We start from the raw sequence: 18,435 nt of genomic DNA, 5'->3' as shown, positions 1-18,435 counted from the left end.
CTCGTGGAGATCGGTCCGGCGTCGCGACCGCACTCTCCGGTTTAAGTTTCTTGGTGGGGCATGAGGCTATGAGATGACCAGCCTCCCCGCAATAGAAGCACCGACCTTCCATCAGCCGACGCCGGCGCTCCTCAGGGTTTAACCGCGCCCGGCCGAGATGCATGGGTTCGGGACCTCCACTCGAGGAGGCGGGGAAATGTGAGTCTGGGAGCGAGGATCGGGGTTCCAGCCACACCGGTGCCGGAGCGCGTGCGAGTCTTTCCTCTGTGAGCCGATTTCCTCGGCAATGCTTGAGCTCTTGTATTCGGTTGTCGGTGCGGATGGCCAGAGCGATGAGCGAATCCAAGTCAGGAGGCAAGTCCAGCGGAACCAGCATCTCCTGGATGGATGAAGACAGCCCTTTCAAAAACACGTCGTATAACGCCGTGGAATTCCACCCACTCTCTGCCGCCAGCGTGCGGAAATGAATGGCGTAGTCGCAGACAGAATTCTTGCCTTGTTTCAGTCCACTCAACTCACGAGCCTTCTCCCTGCTGGTTGTCACCGGATCGAATGTCCTCAACAACGCCTCTTTAAAGTCATTGAGTGCGTTACACAGAAGTGAGTCGCGATCCCACTCCGCCATAGCCCAGGTCCTTGCCCGCCCGGTCAGGTGCGAAACCATAAAGGCGATCTTGGATCGCTCTGTGGGAAAAGCATGAGGAGAATGTTCAAAATGGATGGAGCAGTCTGTAAGGAATGACTTACACTGTCCTGGTTCTCCAGAATAACGCTCCGGTGGTGCCAGCTTGGGACCTGCTCCGCTGAAAGGAGCGTGCTGCACCGAACCCGTGGCGGGAGGTGGAGGCTGTGGCTCTGCAGGAGGCATGGTGGTTTGCCGCAGGTGGTCGACCAAGTCCCTCACCTGGGACGAGAGTTGCCCGAGTTGGGAAGCCATGGCCGCCTGAAACTCCTCCTGACGGGAGATACGGGCTTCCTGGGCGTGCATGGCGGCCGTGAGCTGGTCGGTCTCTGCTGAGTCCATACTGGCCAGTGTGTACTGTCAGGCCGGGACTGAATAGAGGACTCAGGTGCAGAGTGGCAACGTAACAGGCTTTTATTGTACACACAAAAACAACCAGTGACCTCTTCGATGAACGTGAAAGCAAGTGGCTATGAAACTTATTCTAGATTGACACGTCCTGGACCAGGTAGTGGCCAGAACTTGAGGGAACAAATTAACCTATAAGAAAAACAACACAAAACGCTCTGAAGAGAGGGATCGAGGCTATAAAATTTAGAAAACAGAAATCGCTCCAGAAGGAGGAAAAATAACAAAACTATCAACAATTATCTCTGAAAATTATGAAACAAAAAGCGCTCACAAGGAGGATAATGATTAGGCTACGAGGTAATTTCGATACTGGACTCTTAGGCTAAAACAACTGAAAAACTCTCACAAGGAGGACTATGAAATATCTAGGACAAAGACTACTAAACCTGAACAACAAAAAAAACACTCACAAGGAGGACTATGATTATACAAGGAAATAACTAAGGAACTCAAAAACTCAGAACTAGACTATGAAAATTTTCAAAACACAAAACGCTCACGAAGAGGATCAAAGGCTTACTTGGCAACTTGAACTATGGCTGTGGATCTTGGGGGGCACGGGTGAAACGACCATCTGACGAAAAACACACTGGCACGGGACAAGGGAGACGCAGACTATTTAAACACATGGAGGGTAATAGGCAACAGGTGGAGACAATAGGTAATCAGGAGGACGCACCAGTGACACATGAGGGAGGGCAAGTGCTCTGAAACGAGAGGAGAGTTAGGTTCACAAAATAAAAACAGGAAATAACAAGACAAAAACCCAAGACGGGACAAACCTCACCGCGGTGTGACATGGTGCGACTGTGTGCATTTACCTCAGCAAAAAGGTTAAAGGAGCTGCTAAACATAACTGGTCATAAGAAATTAGCTGTGCAGAAAATAACATTTAATTGTACATTTTTCTGTTTTAGATTGACCAGAACCAACTGAAAATAGCCTTTATTGAAGAGCACCCTGTCGTGTGAGAGAGGCTGCATGTTATCTGTACATTCACAGGTTCAGAATTTATGCAGCCTGGAGGCTTTTGGGCTACTGCTAACTTCACACACCCTGATCATTTGCTAGCATTGTATTGTTTTTCCACCATCACTCTCGAGAGAAATTATTTTGGGTTGTGAGCTGCTTGTGTCATCAGGGTCCTCCTTGCAAAACGCTTTATAGCTATTATAAATATCACATCAACACTTCACTTGTGCAGAGTGGGAGGGGGGTGCGTTTCAGTCAAGACACCAGTTTCAGATCTGAAAATGTATCTTGTGATAGGAGCTTCTTAACAAAGTGAAACATGTTTTTGCTCATACTGTCCTTCCTTTGTGCAGGTGACTGACATGTGGCTGTGGTGTTATATTTGCACACGTTGAATTTAATGGAATTTGTCTTTGGTAACAGGAACTGTTGAACATTGTCTGTGAGGTGCCTTACCATTTTCTCTCTGCTTCATGCACTCTGTTGTCAGGTTTGATGTGAACTGTGTTTTCCACAGATTGAATGTCTTGCACTTCTCAGTGATGCATATTCTTACATTCAGATAAAAGTCACTTATATGTGATACATGTCCAGAACAGCTGCATCCATGTATTGCTTCCTCTGGCTCCTCACTCGGTGGACCTCCTCAGCCCTCTCTCTGCTGCTCCTCAGTGTAGTGGGCAGACAGATGGGGCTAGAGGTGGTCCACGCGATAGTGTGCTCCAGGTGGGGCGCACCGGGTGACAAGAGCCTCTTCCAGGATGGAGATGTGATTATTGGTGGACTTTTCAATGTGTATTACATACCATCAGCTGTCGAGCAGGTCTTCACCAAGATGCCACATTATCAGCCTTGCACTGGGTAAAACTTAATCATAACTTTTATTATTGTTTTATATTTAATGGGAATTATGTTGTTCATATGATGACAGCACATTGCCTGTATTTTTCACATTTTTCAGTGATGCGAATATGTTTTTGTTAATATTCAAAATGAGCTTACAAAGTGTCGAGTATATGTGAATACATATATATATATATACACACACACATACATATATATGTACACACACATACATATATATGTACACACACAGATTTATGATAGTAGAGTTAATTCAATATATTCTTGTGTATTTCTCTTCTGTTTGTATGTATTAAAACACATTGTTGCACATTTGTTGTTTCTATATTTAAGTCCACAATGATTATCTGTCTTTCACTGATTTACATTATTCTAATTACTATTCCCGTGGTCTCAGTTTAGATCAAGAGCCTTTAAAATATATATATGCCATGGCGTTTGCGGTGGAGGAAATCAATGGTAACAGCACCCTGCTACCAGGAGTGAAGCTGGGCTACCGTATACTTGACAGCTGTTCCCGATACCCCTGGGCTCTGCAGGGTGCACTGTCACTGGTCGGAGGAGACACACACAGCTGTGATTTATCAGCCTCTATGCCTCGTTCTACAGATTATGAACAACCCAGAGAGGAAGCAGGTATGAGTTGATATAATTAATATTCAGGTAACATTTGCTATGTCCATGAAAACAACTGATTATTACATAGAAAGACTGTGATTGAGTAATTATATGTCCAATGTTATCAGCTGGTGGTCAGCCTGTTTCATTACTCATTGGAGCTGCTTCATCAACAACAGGCATAATGATGTCCAGGATCCTGGGGCCTCTCTCTGTGCCAGTTGTGAGTTTCATTATCTTGGGAAAAATCTCTGATGACTGCATTTTTATACAGTCTACAACAAGAGGCTGAAACAATTATGAAATCATTTTAATCAAAAATAAAATGGTATTATTTCTCTAAAAGCAATGTCAAAAAGATATTTCTGTTGTTTTTCCATCAGATCAGCTACTTGGCGAGTTGTCCCTGTCTTAGTGACAGGACAAAGTTTCCTAACTTCTTCAGAACAATCCCCAGTGATATCTACCAAGCCCGGGTCATGGCACAAATGGCCATTCGCTTCCACTGGACATGGATGGGTGCAGTGATAGAAAACAATGATTATGGTCAATTGGCACTACAGGTGCATGATTTTGTTATTCGAGTGTAAATTGCTTGAAAATGTCTCTCATGTATCTCCTTCATACAGTAGACAGTGCAAATTAGCTACATGTGAACAGAGTTGTTGTTCTGACCTCCATATTTCAGGTGTTTCAGGAAGAGATTCAGGGTAAAGGAGTGTGTTTGGAATTCATAGCAACCGTGAGCAGAGAAACTATAGTGAGTGATGCCAGACGTGCAGCACTCACAATTCAAGCTTCAACTACGAGGGTGATTCTGATCTTTTGCTGGTATACCGATGTGAGGAAACTGTTCCTGCATCTAGCCAAGATAAATGTGAGCAACTGGCAAAGACATATGTACAGCCTCAGGTTTCATCATTAAAACAAAGATATATATTTTGTATGAACAAAATGCTGTTTTCCTTGTGGGAATTTATTTCAGTGTCCTCTAACTGTAGGTGACCGACAGACAGTTTCTGGCCAGTGAGGCTTGGAGTACCAGTGATGATCTTCTCCAAGATCTTACCATCTCTAAAGTGGCAAGTGGTGTTCTTGGAGTGGCCATTCGAAGTTCAACAATACCTGGATTTGAAAATTATCTGAGAAGTTTGCACCCAAGTCATCATCCTGATGATGAATTCTTGCGAGAGCTCTGGCAAAAAGAGTTTGGGTGCAGTCCTGGAGCTAAACAATCACATGCAGCACCTCTCTCTTCATATTTATCTTCAGCGCTCAAAACTAGCCATCCATCAAATGTTTTTACTTCATCTCCTGGCAAGAGGTCCCTTCAGAAAGATTCTCTACCACCCTGCAGTGGGACAGAGTCCCTGGAGGGAGTGCAGCATCCCTTCACTGACACCTCCCAGCTAAGGGTGGCATATAATGTCTACCTTGCTGTTTATGCTGCAGCCCACGCCCTTCACAGCCTTCTCTCCTGCCCCAACAGAGACAGCCCTCCTAGTAACAAGAGCTTCTGCTCCTCTCCAAAACACATCAAACCCATAGAGGTAAACACGATTATCACGATGTCATCTTATGAAAAGTGACTGTTCTTAAAGCAATGATAATCTTAATGTTGTAAATGCAGTTTTCATGTAGATATTTGCCCAACACTTTCAGCTGTTGCAGCACTTGAACAAAGTGAACGTCACCACACCACAAGGGGAAAGGTTTTATTTCCAAGGTGCCGACATTCCAGCAAAGTACGACCTTGTCAACTGGCAGAACACCCCTGAGGGGTCACTCAAACTTGTTTTGATTGGTCGAGTGGATGGGTTTGACCTCCACCTGAATGAGTCAGCTATTCAGTGGAGCACAGGATCCAATCAGGTAGTCAGATCAACATGTTGTCTAAAGGCCATTAAATCATTTGCTGTTGTTCCATTGTCCACTCAGGAGACCATGTCTTTGACAATATTAATTGTCTTGTTGTTTAGGTGCCTGTTTCAGTGTGCAGTGAGAGCTGCCCCCCAGGTACCAGAAAGGCCAACAGGAAAGGAGAACCTCTCTGCTGCTTTGACTGTATCCCATGTGCTGAAGGGGAGATCAGCAATAAAACTGGTGAGGAAATCACTTCATAAGACAACAGAGATTCATGTTTGCAACCATCATTTTCCACTTTTTGTTTTGTTTTCCTTCCATCTCTCCTCCTTTTTCCTCTTCCAGGTTCCCTTCACTGTGAGCGTTGTCCATCTGAGTTCTGGCCTAATGTTGAACAAACAGCCTGCATCCCTCGTCAGCTGGACTTCCTTTCCTTTAATGAAACCTTGGGCATTACTCTGACAACAGCAGCTGTGTCTGGTGCTGCAGTGACAGCAGCTGTGTTTGTGGTGTTTCTTCACTACCGTAAAACACCTATGGTAACAACCCAGACTAACATAACAGAAAGTTTGTTGTATGCATTTGACACATGTCTTTCTGAAAAAGTATTGTCTTTCCCACATCTTTGTCTGTTATCACCTCTAGGTGCGAGCCAACAATTCAGAGCTGAGCTTCCTGCTTCTTGTGTCGCTGAAGCTGTGCTTCCTGTGCTCACTGGTCTTCATTGGTCGTCCATCAGTCTGGACTTGTCGGTTCCAGCAGGCAGCCTTTGGGATCAGTTTTGTACTCTGTGTTTCCTGCCTCCTGGTCAAAACCATCGTAGTCCTTGCTGTTTTCCGCTCAGCTCGGCCTGGTGCTGAAACCTTGATGAAGTGGTTTGGTCCAGGCCAACAGAGAGGAAGTGTATTCCTCTTCACCTGTATACAGGTATGGATATTTTTTAACAGATTAAATGCTGAGAACATTTTAGTACAGACAGAAAATATAGCAAGTACAGTTGAAATTTAATATCACTGACACATCTCCACTTGTCATTCAGGTTATCATCTGTGCTGTATGGCTGTCCCTCAGTCCCCCAGTGCCTCAACGTGATCTGGGTTTCCAAGGGTCAAAGGTCACCCTGGAGTGTGCCATGGCCTCTGTGGTTGGCTTCTCTCTGGTCCTGGGCTACATTGGCCTGCTGGCCTGCACCTGCCTCCTCTTGGCCTTTCTTGCTCGGAAACTCCCCGACAACTTCAATGAGGCCAAACTGATCACCTTCAGCATGCTGATATTCTGTGCTGTGTGGGTGGCCTTTGTCCCTGCTTACGTTAGCTCTCCTGGGAAATATGTTGTTGCAGTGGAAAGTTTTGCAATCCTGGCCTCTAGCTATGGTTTACTGCTCTGCATTTTTGCCCCCAAATGCTTCATCATTTTGTTGAGGCCTGAGAAAAACAGTAAGAAACATCTGATGGCCAGATAGCTTTTCTGGCTTGAATGTGACCATATGACTCTCTTCAAATTTGCCTGGAGGCCTCCCCAATTGCCCCGGCCTTGCATCAAGCATGTGATCTAAATCATGTTAATTCTTTATGTGCTTAGTTGTGTGAAGGAAACAAAATGCCTTAAAGCCCCACATAATTATGGCTCTCATTGGTAACTGAATATCCAAGTTTTCTGCTGTTCATAGAAATATTTTAATGCTATCATACATTATTCATGCACCATTTAGAAAAACAGTTAAATTAAATGCTGCTCACTAAAATTCTCATTATGTGGTGACACTAGTTCTGTTGATCTCACACACAAAGAACACTATTATTCTGAAGGGACAGCAGGGGTATGTTTTCCGGTTTTGGAAGGCGTGAGTGTGGTTAAAAACTTCGAACTTGTTGGAAGCAGTTAAGTTTTGTGGGGGGTTGAATAAATAAACAGAGACTCAAGCTCACCTCTCGTCTCTTTTTATCAACTTCCACATTGGTGACCCCGACGTTCGCAGCATGTCGGTAGAGAGCACTTCATCTGCTGCCGCTGCCACGGCCGCACCGGCTGTTTTCGCGGCTACTGTTAAACTCCCGGACTTTTGGCAGCACGACCCGGAGCCATGGTTTCAACATGTTGAGGCTCACCTGCGCGGCATAACCATGGACGACACAAAGTATTTTCACGTCGTCGTGGCTTTGGATTCAGCCACTACACGCAGGTTAATGGGACTGCTCCGGGACCTGCCTCAGTCCGGCAAGTATGCTGCGGTTAAGAAGGAGTTACTGCAACGGTACCAGCTCTCGGATATGGAGCGAGCCGATCGCCTGTTGTCTCTGACTGGTTTAGGAGATAGCAAGCCTTCTGAGCTGATGGAGAATATGTTAGCGCTGCTTGGCTCCGGTGATGCTTCGTTTCTTTTCATCCACCTGTTCCAGCGCCAACTCCCGCCACAAGTGCGTACTGCCCTGGCCAACTCTTCCCTGATTCGCACTAAAGATTATCGGGGTTTAGCCGAAGAAGCGGACAGACTTTTGCTGGCATCCAGGCAGTTTTCAGTGCATGCCGTGTTGCCAGTGCAGCATGATGTCGACGGCTCTGTGGAGGTGGCCATTGTCACGGAGCGCCAGAGGAAGGAGAGCAGCCTGTGTTTCTACCACCGCCGTTTTGGAGTGAAAGCACAGTGTTGTATTCCACCTGCTCCTTTCAGCAGCCGGGAAACGGGAAGGCCGGCTCGCTAGCAGCTACTTGCACTGGCAACGACAGTAAGCTGCTTTTCATTGAGGACAGCACTTCAGGACGACGTTTCCTTGTGGATTCGGGGGCGCAGCGGAGCATCGTACCCGCCTCATCTGCAGACGCTCTGGGACACGGACAGGGGCCCCCTCTGGACGCGGCGAACGCCACCCCCATCCGCACCTTCGGCACCAGGTTCATGACTGTGTGTTTTAAAGGGCGTGAGTTCAGCTGGGATTTTGTTGCAGCCTCTGTTTCAGTTCCAATTCTGGGCGCAGATTTTTTGTGTGCATACAGACTGTTATTAGATGTAGCAAACAGATGTTTGATTGATGCTGTGTCTTTTGATTGTTACCCATGTACTCTGGGGAAAACAGGGCCGCTTCTCGCTAACATGTTAGCCACGGGGGATGTGTACCAACGTCTTCTCGCTGAGTTTCCCACCCTCACTGTTCCCACATTTTCTGCTGCAGTGGCTAAGCACGGGGTAGAACACTACATTACAACTGTGGGCCCGCCAGTTTTTGCATGTGCGCGCCGTTTGGATGCGGCTAAGTTGGTCATAGCTAAAGAGGAGTTTGCCAACAGGGAGCAGCTGGGCATTGTGCGCCGTTCTGACAGCCCTTGGGCTTCACCCCAGCACATGGTTCCTAAGTCAGATGGGGGTTGGCGCCCTTGTGGGGATTTCCGGCGACTCAACAATGCTACTACTAATGACAGGTATCCGGTTCCCCACATCCAAGATTTTTCTGTGCATCTTGCGGGGGCAGGCATTTTCTCTAAGGTCGATTTGGTGAGGGGCTACCACCAGGTGCCGGTCCACCCTCAGGACGTTCCCAAAACGGCAGTCATCACTCCTTTTGGGCTTTTTGAGTTTTTGAGAATGCTGTTTGGCCTGAAGGGAGCAGCGCAGACGTTTCAGCGTCTCATGGACTCTGTGTTGCGGGACATGCCTTTCCTTTTTGTGTACCTGGACGACATACTGGTGGCAAGTGCTTCTGTGGAGGAGCACATGTTACACCTTCGCCAGCTTTTTGTGCGCCTCAGTGAGCATGGGTTAATTGTGAACCCCTCTAAATGCCAGTTTGGACTTTCAGAGATTGAGTTCCTGGGGCATAGTGTGTCACAACAGGGTGCAGTGCCACTCCCTGCTAAAGTCCAAGCAGTTTCTGCATTTCCCCGCCCCTCCTCCGTGAAGCCCTTGCAGGAGTTTTTGGGCATGGTTAACTTTTACAATCGTTTCATCCCGCGAGCTGCCCACATTATGCACCCTCTGTACGAAGCGTTGAAAGGCAAGAAGGGTAAACAGGACATAGAGTGGACCCCAGAGAGATTGCGGGCTTTTGACGATGCTAAGACGGCGCTGGCCAATGCAGCCTTGTTAGCCCACCCCGACCCTGCTGCGCCCATCGGCTTGATGACTGATGCATCCAATTATGCATCCGGAGCGGTTTGTGAGCAGTGGGTGGATGGGGCCTGGCAGCCCCTGGCCTTTTTTAGCAAGAAATTGCGAGAATCTGAGAGGAAATATAGCACATTCGACAGAGAGCTCTTAGCCCTTTTCCTCGCTACACGCCATTTCAGGTTCCTCTTAGAGGGCCGGGAGTTCACTGCTTATGTTGACCACAAGCCTCTTACGTTTGCTATGGCCAAAACCTCTGAGCCATGGTCGGCACGGCAGCAACGACAGCTTTCTGCTATTTCCGAGTTTACAACTGACATTCAACATGTGGCCGGGAAGAACAACTTGGTTGCGGACTGCCTCTCTCGTGCCCTTGTCGCCACTGTTAATTTGGAAATAGACTATGCTGGGATGGCTGCAGACCAGCTGGCGGACTTGGAGGTGCAGATGCTGCGCACGGCCGAGTCTAGTTTGCAGTTGGAGGATGTCCCTTTTCACGACTGTGGGACAACCCTCCTTTGTGACATTTCTATGGGCAAGCCACGCCCTTTGGTCCCTGCTGCTTGGCGCCGCCGCGTTTTTGATGCTGTGCACTCCCTGTCCCACCCGGGGGTTAAAGCTTCTGTTAGGTTGGTGGGGGCCAAGTTTGTGTGGCCTGGCCTCAGGAAGGACGTTAAGGTTTGGGCCACTACATGCGCTGCCTGCCAAACTCCACCGGACCACAGCATACAACCCACAAGCTAATGGACTGTGTGAGCGGTTTCATCGTACTATGAAGGCTGTCCTCCGTGCGTCTCTGGTGGACAGTAATTGGGTGGACAGGCTGCCCTGGGTTTTGTTGGGCCTGCGCTCCGCCCCCAAGGAGGACCTGGACTCCTCCTCCGCTGAGTTGGTTTTGGGTCAGACTCTGAGGGTCCCCGGAGAGTTCCTTCCCAGTGTTCCGGGTTTGGGCCCCAGCGTGGTTGGGAGGTCTAGTTTCCAACGGGGGGCTGGAGTTTTCTCGCCAGTCGCAGCGCACCACTGCCTGCCTCAGTCGTACATCCCGAAGGACCTTATGTCAGCCAAGTACGTTTTTATTCGACATGACGCACACCGCTCTCCATTGCAGGCTCCTTATGATGGTCCCTTTCGTGTGCTGGAAATGGGGCGTAAGTTTTTTCTGGTGGAGATGGGAACGGGGAAGGACCGGGTTTCAGTTGATCGTTTGAAGCCCGCTCATGTGCTCCAGGATGACGAGGTGGAGCTGGCACGCCCTGCCCGCCGGGGCTGCCCTCCGAATCCTGTCCCTAAGGTCGAACCATTGTCCATTCCTGCCCCGCCGCCTGTGACTGCTCAGCACAGTCGTAGGGGTAGAGCGATCAAGTTGCCTGAGCGGTATACTTAGGGTTTTGCATTTCACACAGTTGTGCCTTTTCTTTTGTGTATGTTTATGCTGTGTTTTAACATGTTGTTTTTGACGGTTGTGTACTTTTGTGTGTTCTGGGGGGACCTGTGTGGTGACACTAGTTCTGTTGATCTCACACACAAAGAACACTATTATTCTGAAGGGACAGCAGGGGTATGTTTTCTGGTTTTGGAAGGCGTGAGTGTGGTTAAAAACTTCGAACTTGTTGGAAGCAGTTAAGTTTTGTGTGGAGTTAAATAAATAAACAGAGACTCAAGCTCACCTCTCGTCTCTTTTTATCAACTTCCACAATTAAATTATTTTGGATTCATGTAGTGTGTTGTTCTCTTTTTCTGTTTTGAATAAAAACTGTATCTGAACTCAATAAAACTCTCCATCACTTTCTCACAATCTAAAATATTTTGATTGAAATCACAACACATGAAATTAATAGATAATTCATTGAAAAGAAGTGTTGTGCTGCAGGGGATTGAGACATGCATGGTGGCCAGAGTGCAATACAATTGCAATATTACTCTTTCATAATATCTAAAAAAAATAATAACAGTTGTCTTTCAAGTTGTTTTGGGAGTATTATTCTGTTGTCAAGTTAAAAAAATGTTAAATTGAAAAGATCAAGAACAAGCGTTGTGGTGCGACTGTGTGCATTTACCTCAGCAAAAAGGTTAAAGAAGCTGCTCAACATAACTGGTCATAGGAAATTAGTTGTGCAGAAAACAACATTTAATAGCACATTTTTCTGTTTTAGATTGACCAGAATCAACTGAAAATAACCTTTATTGAAAAGCACCCTGTCGTGTGAGAGAGGCTGCATGTTATCTGTACATTCACAGGTGCATGTATTCAGAATTTATGCAGCCTGGAGGCTTTTGGGCTACTGCTAACTTCACACACCCTGATCATTTGCTAGCATTGTATTGTTTTTCCACCATCACTCTCGAGAGAAATTATTTTGGGTTGTGAGCTGCTTGTGTCATCAGGGTCCTCCTTGCAAAACGCTTTATAGCTATTATAAATATCACATCAACACTTCACTTGTGCAGAGTGGGAGGGGGGTGCGTTTCAGTCAAGACACCAGTTTCAGATCTGAAAATGTATCTTGTGATAGGAGCTTCTTAACAAAGTGAAACATGTTTTTGCTCATACTGTCCTTCCTTTGTGCAGGTGACTGACATGTGGCTGTGGTGTTATATTTGCACACATGTTGAATTTAATGGAATTTGTCTTTGGTAACAGGAACCGTTGAACATTGTCTGTGAGGTGCCTTACCATTTTCTCTCTGCTTCATGCACTCTGTTGTCAGGTTTGATGTGAACTGTGTTTTCCACAGATTGAATGTCTTGCACTTCTCAGTGATGCATATTCTTACATTCAGATAAAAGTCACTTATATGTGATACATGTCCAGAACAGCTGCATCCTTGTCTTGCTTCCATTGGCTCCTCACTCGTTGGACCTCCTCAGCCCTCTCTCTGCTGCTCCTCAGTGTAGTGGGCAGACAGATGGGGCTGGAGGTGGTCCACGCAACAGTGTGCTCCAGGTGGGGCGCACCGGGTGACAAGAGCCTCTTCCAGGATGGAGATGTGATTATCGGTGGACTTTTCAATGTGTATTACAAATCTTCAGCTGTCCAGCAGGTCTTCACCAAGATGCCACATTATCAACCTTGCACTGGGTAAAACTTAATCATAACTTATTATTGTTGAATGTTTAATGGTTATTATGTTGTTCATATGATGACAGTACACTGCCTGTATTTTTCACATTTTTCAGTAATGCGAATGTTTTTGTTAATATTCAAAATAAGCTTAAAAAGTGTCAAGCCAGTAAGGTATGCAATAATTGTGGCTTTCATTATGTTTTACAATAGGACCATTATTAATGAGAATTTTATGGTTATATGCATAGATATAAACACAGATTTATGATAGTAGAGTTAAGTCAATATATTTGCTCTTTTTTGTATTACTTGTATGTATTTATACACGTTTTTGGATATTTTTTTGTTTCTATACATGCCCACAATGATTATCTGTCTTTCACTGATTGACATTATTCTAATTACTATTCCTGTGGTCTCAGTTTAGATCTAGAGCCTTTAAAATATATATATGCTATGGCGTTTGCGGTGGAGGAAATTAATGGTAACAGCACCCTGCTACCAGGAGTGAAGCTGGGCTACCGTATACTTGACAGCTGTTCCCGATACCCCTGGGCTCTGCAGGGTGCACTGTCACTGGTCGGAGGAGACACGCACAGCTGTGGTTTATCAGCCTCTATGCCTCGTTCTGCAGATTATGAACAACCCAGAGAGGAAGCAGGTATGAGTTGATATAATTTATTATTCAGGTAACATTTGCTATGTCCATGAAAACAACAACTGATGAAAGCGTAGAAAGACTGTGTTTGAGTAATTATATGTCCAATGTTATCAGCAGGTGGTCAGCCTGTTTCATTACTCATTGGTGCTGCTTCATCAACAACAGGCATAATGATGTCCAGGACCCTGGGGCCTTTCTCTGTGCCAGTTGTGAGTTTCATTTCTTGGAAAAAACCTCTGATGACTGTATTTTATGCAGTCTACAACAAGAGGCTGAAACAATTCTTAAATTATTTTAATCAAATATAAAATTGTATAATGGGATTAATTCTCTAAAAGCAATGTCAAAAAGATATTTCTGTTGTTTTTCCATCAGATCAGCTACTTGGCGAGTTGTCCCTGTCTTAGTGACAGGACAAACTTTCCTAACTTCTTCAGAACAATCCCCAGTGATATCTACCAAGCCCGGGTCATGGCACAAATGGCCATTCGCTTCCAATGGACATGGATGGGTGCAGTGATAGAAAACAATGATTATGGTCACTTGGGGCTACAGGTGCATGTTCTTGCTATTCTAATGTAAATTGCCTGAAAATGTCTCTCATGTATCTCCTTCATACAGTGGACAGTGCAAATGAGCTACATGTGATCATAGTTGTTGTTCTGACCTCTATATTTCAGGTGTTTCAGGAAGAGATTCAGGGGAAAGGCGTGTGTTTGGAATTCATAGAGACTGTGCACACAGAAACTATAGTGAGTGATGCCCGACGTGCAGCACTCACAATTCAAGCTTCGACTGCGAGGGTGATTCTCATTTTTTGCTGGTATATAGATGCAAAGGCAGTATTTCTGGAACTGGCCAAGATAAATGTGAGCACCTGGGATGGAAATATGGAGCCTCAGGATTTAATCATTACACAAAGAAATATATTTTTGAGGAACAAAATGTTGTTTTCCTTGTGGGAATTTATTTCAGTGTCCTCTAACTGTAGGTGACTGACAGACAGTTTCTGGCCAGTGAGGCTTGGAGTACCAGTGATGATCTTCTCCAAGATCTTACCATCTCTAAAGTGGCAAGTGGTGTTCTTGGAGTGGCCATTCGAAGTTCAACAATACCTGGATTTGAAAATTATCTGAGAGGTTTGCACCCAAGTCATCGTCCTGATGATGAATTCTTGCGAGAACTCTGGCAAAAAGAGTTTGGGTGCAGTCCTGGAGCTAAACAATCACATGCAGCACCTCTCTCTTCATATTTATCTTCAGCGCTCAAAACTAACAATCCGTCAAATGTTTCTACTTCATCTCCTGGCAAGAGGTCCCTTCAGAAAGATTCTCTACCACCCTGCAGTGGGACAGAGTCCCTGGAGGGAGTTCAACTTCCCTTCACTGACACCTCCCAGCTAAGGGTGGCATATAATGTCTACCTTGCTGTTTATGCTGCAGCCCACGCCCTTCACAGCCTTCTCTCCTGCCCCAACAGAGACAGCCCTCCTGGTAACAAGAGCTTCACTTGCTCCTCTCCAAAACACATCAAACCCATAGAGGTAAACACGATTATCACGATGTCATCTTATGAAAAGTGACTGTTCTTAAAGCAATGATAATCTTAATGTTGTAAATGCAGTTTTCATGTAGATATTTGTCCAACACTTTCAGCTGTTGCAGCACTTGAACAAAGTGAACGTCACCACACCACAAGGGGAAAGGTTTTATTTCCAAGGTGCCGACATTCCAGCAAAGTACGACCTTGTCAACTGGCAGAACACCCCTGAGGGGTCACTCAAACTTGTTTTGATTGGTCGAGTGGATGGGTTTGACCTCCACCTGAATGAGTCAGCTATTCAGTGGAGCACAGGATCCACTCAGGTAGTCAGATCAACATGTTGTCTAAAGGCCATTAAATCATTTGTTGTTGTTGTTGTTGTCATTGTCCACTCACAAGACCATGTCTTTGACAATATTAATTGTCTTGTTGTTTAGGTGCCTGTTTCAGTGTGCAGTGAGAGCTGCCCCCCAGGTACCAGAAAGGCCAACAGGAAAGGAGAACCTCTCTGCTGCTTTGACTGTATCCCATGTGCTGAAGGGGAGATCAGCAATAAAACTGGTGAGGAAATCATTTCATAAGACAACAGAGATTCATGTTTGCAACCATCATTTTGCACTTTTTGTTTTGTTTTCCTTCCATCTCTCCTCCTTTTTCCTCTTCCAGGTTCCCTTCACTGTGAGCGTTGTCCATCTGAGTTCTGGTCTAATGTTGAACAAACAGCCTGCATCCCTCGTCAGCTGGACTTCCTTTCCTTTAATGAAACCTTGGGCATTACTCTGACAACAGCAGCTGTGTCTGGTGCTGCAGTGACAGAAGCTGTGCTTGTGGTGTTTCTTTACTACCGTAAAACACCTATGGTAACAACCCAGACTAACATAACAGAAAGTTTGTTTTGTGCATTCAATGTTTTTGTCATAAGTTTCTCTGGAAAAGTAATGTCTTGTTTAAATGGCCACATCTTTGTCTGTTATCACCTCTAGGTGCGAGCCAACAATTCAGAGCTGAGCTTCCTGCTTCTTGTGTCGCTGAAGCTGTGCTTCCTGTGCTCACTGGTCTTCATTGGTCGTCCATCAGTCTGGACTTGTCGGTTCCAGCAGGCAGCCTTTGGGATCAGTTTTGTACTTTGTGTTTCCTGCCTCCTGGTCAAAACCATTGTAGTCCTTGCTGTTTTCCGCTCAGCTCGGCCTGGTGCTGAAACCTTGATGAAGTGGTTTGGTCCAGGCCAACAGAGAGGAAGTGTATTCCTCTTCACCTGTATACAGGTATGAATATTGTTGAATAGATTAAATGTTGAGAACATTTTAGTACAGACAGAAAATATAGCAAGTACAGTTGAAATTTAATATCACTGACACATCTCCCCTTGTCATTCAGGTTATCATCTGTGCTGTATGGCTGTCCCTCAGTCCCCCAGTGCCTCAACATGATCTGGGTTTCCAAGGGTCAAAGGTCACCCTGGAGTGTGCCATGGCCTCTGTGGTTGGCTTCTCTCTGGTCCTGGGCTACATTGGCCTGCTGGCCTGCACCTGCCTCCTCTTGGCCTTTCTTGCTCGGAAACTCCCCGACAACTTCAGTGAGGCCAAACTGATCACCTTCAGCATGCTGATATTCTGTGCTGTGTGGGTGGCCTTTGTCCCTGCTTACATTAGCTCTCCTGGGAAATATGTTGTCGCTGTGGAAATTTTTGCAATCCTGGCCTCTAGCTATGGTTTACTGCTCTGCATATTTGCCCCCAAATGTTTCATCATTTTGTTGAGGCCTGAGAAAAACAGTAAGAAACATCTGATGGCCAGATAGCTTTTCGGGCTTGAATGTGACCATATGACTCTCTTCAAATTTGTCTGGAGGCCTCCCCAACTGCCCTGGCCTTGCATCAAGCATGTGATCTAAATCATGTTAATTCTTTATCTGCTTAGTTGTGTGAAGGAAACAAAATGCCTTAAAGGTTAATGTTCGTTTTTTACAACCTGGACCTTATTTGTAGCATTAAATACGACCATTTACTCACCCAGACAACTTTGGTGGCATTTGGAGTCGTTTTGAAGAAATAAGCCCCAGAGGAGCGGCGCGTATATCTGTGCAATGCGAGTACTTGGGGCATCCATGCACAGCCTCTATATAACGCATAATCTGGGGCGAAACTCGTTCATATTCCAATATTTTGTTATGATATGCTGGTTCTAATCCCCTCTCAACCGGCGGTCGGCTAGTTTAGCTGTAGTTTGGCACAGCTATGGTTCGTTATTGCGTATTCGTAGAAGACCGCCGCAGAGTCAGCCGTGTTGGTGCCGGCTGCTCGCAGCGCCCGGCGTTCGGTAATGACATCATCCACGTCAGAGGTAGTTGTCTCGAGACGCCGGATGTTGATAACATGCCACCACAGGCTCAGAGGGGAATAGCACCAGCATATCATAACAAAATATTGGAATATGAACGAGTTTCGCCACAGATTATGCGTGATATAGAGGCTGCGCATGGATGCCCCGAGTACTCGCATTATACGGATATACGCGCCGCTGCTCTGGGACTAATTTCTTCAAAACGACTCAAAATGCCACCAAAGTTGTCTGGGTTTTCTGTTTTGAATAAAAACTGTATCTGAACTCAATAAAACTCTCCATCACTTTCTCACAATCTAAAATATTTTGATTGAAATTGCAACACATGAAATTAATAGATAATTCATTGACAGGAAGTGTTGTGCTGCAGGGGATTGAGGCATGCATGATGGCCAGAGTCAATTGCAATGTGACTTTTTTTTTTAAAAATGTCTGAAAAAAATAATAACAGTTTTCTTTCAAGTGCTTTTGGGTGTATTATTCTGTTGTCAAGTAAAAGAAATGTTAAATTGAAACGATAAACAACAAGCGTTGTGGTGCGACTGTGTGCATTTACCTCAGCGAAAAGGTTAAAGAAGCTGCTAAACATAACTGGTCATAGGAAATTAGTTGTGCAGAAAACAACATTTAATAGCACATTTTTCTGTTTTAGATTGACCAGAACCAACTGAAAATAGCCTTTATTGAAAAGCACCCTGTCGTGTGAGAGAGGCTGCATGTTATCTGTACATTCACAGGTGCATGTATTCAGAATTTATGCAGCCTGGAGGCTTTTGGGCTACTGCTAACTTCACACACCCTGATCATTTGCTAGCATTGTATTGTTTTTCCACCATCACTCTCGAGAGAAATTATTTTGGGTTGTGAGCTGCTTGTGTCATCAGGGTCCTCCTTGCAAAACGCTTTATAGCTATTATAAATATCACATCAACACTTCACTTGTGCAGAGTGGGAGGGGGGTGCGTTTCAGTCAAGACACCAGTTTCAGATCTGAAAATGTATCTTGTGATAGGAGCTTCTTAACAAAGTGAAACATGTTTCTGCTCATACTGTCCTTCCTTTGTGCAGGTGACTGACATGTGGCTGTGGTGTTATATTTGCACACGTTGAATTTAATGGAATTTGTCTTTGGTAACAGCAACTGTTGAACATTGTCTGTGAGGTGCCTTAACATTTTCTCTCTGCTTCATGCACTCTATTGTCAGGTTTGATGTGAACTGTGTTTTCCACAGATTGAATGTCTTGCACTTCTCAGTGATGCATATTCTTACATTCAGATAAAAGTCACTTAAATGTGATACATGTCCAGAACAGCTG

General features: G+C 45.4%; 1 protein-coding gene across 1 annotated transcript; it reads left to right on the top strand.

Annotated features, from left to right (window-relative positions):
- Nucleotides 1-2,753: 2,753 nt before the first annotated feature.
- Nucleotides 2,754-6,872, top strand: LOC121609273 (extracellular calcium-sensing receptor-like). The gene is made up of 12 exons (XM_041940859.1): nucleotides 2,754-2,926; nucleotides 3,327-3,505; nucleotides 3,676-3,770; nucleotides 3,931-4,110; nucleotides 4,236-4,424; nucleotides 4,549-4,760; nucleotides 4,905-5,097; nucleotides 5,210-5,419; nucleotides 5,527-5,650; nucleotides 5,756-5,949; nucleotides 6,056-6,337; nucleotides 6,450-6,872. The coding sequence occupies exons 1-12, from the start codon at nucleotides 2,754-2,756 to the stop codon at nucleotides 6,870-6,872; spliced, it is 2,454 nt and encodes an 817-aa protein (XP_041796793.1).
- The last annotated feature ends 11,563 nt before the right edge of the window (nucleotides 6,873-18,435 follow it).

This window comes from Chelmon rostratus, chromosome 7, assembly GCF_017976325.1.
Source record: "Chelmon rostratus isolate fCheRos1 chromosome 7, fCheRos1.pri, whole genome shotgun sequence".
NCBI classification, from domain to species: domain Eukaryota; kingdom Metazoa; phylum Chordata; class Actinopteri; order Chaetodontiformes; family Chaetodontidae; genus Chelmon; species Chelmon rostratus.
This window is presented reverse-complemented; position numbering and strand designations above follow the sequence as displayed.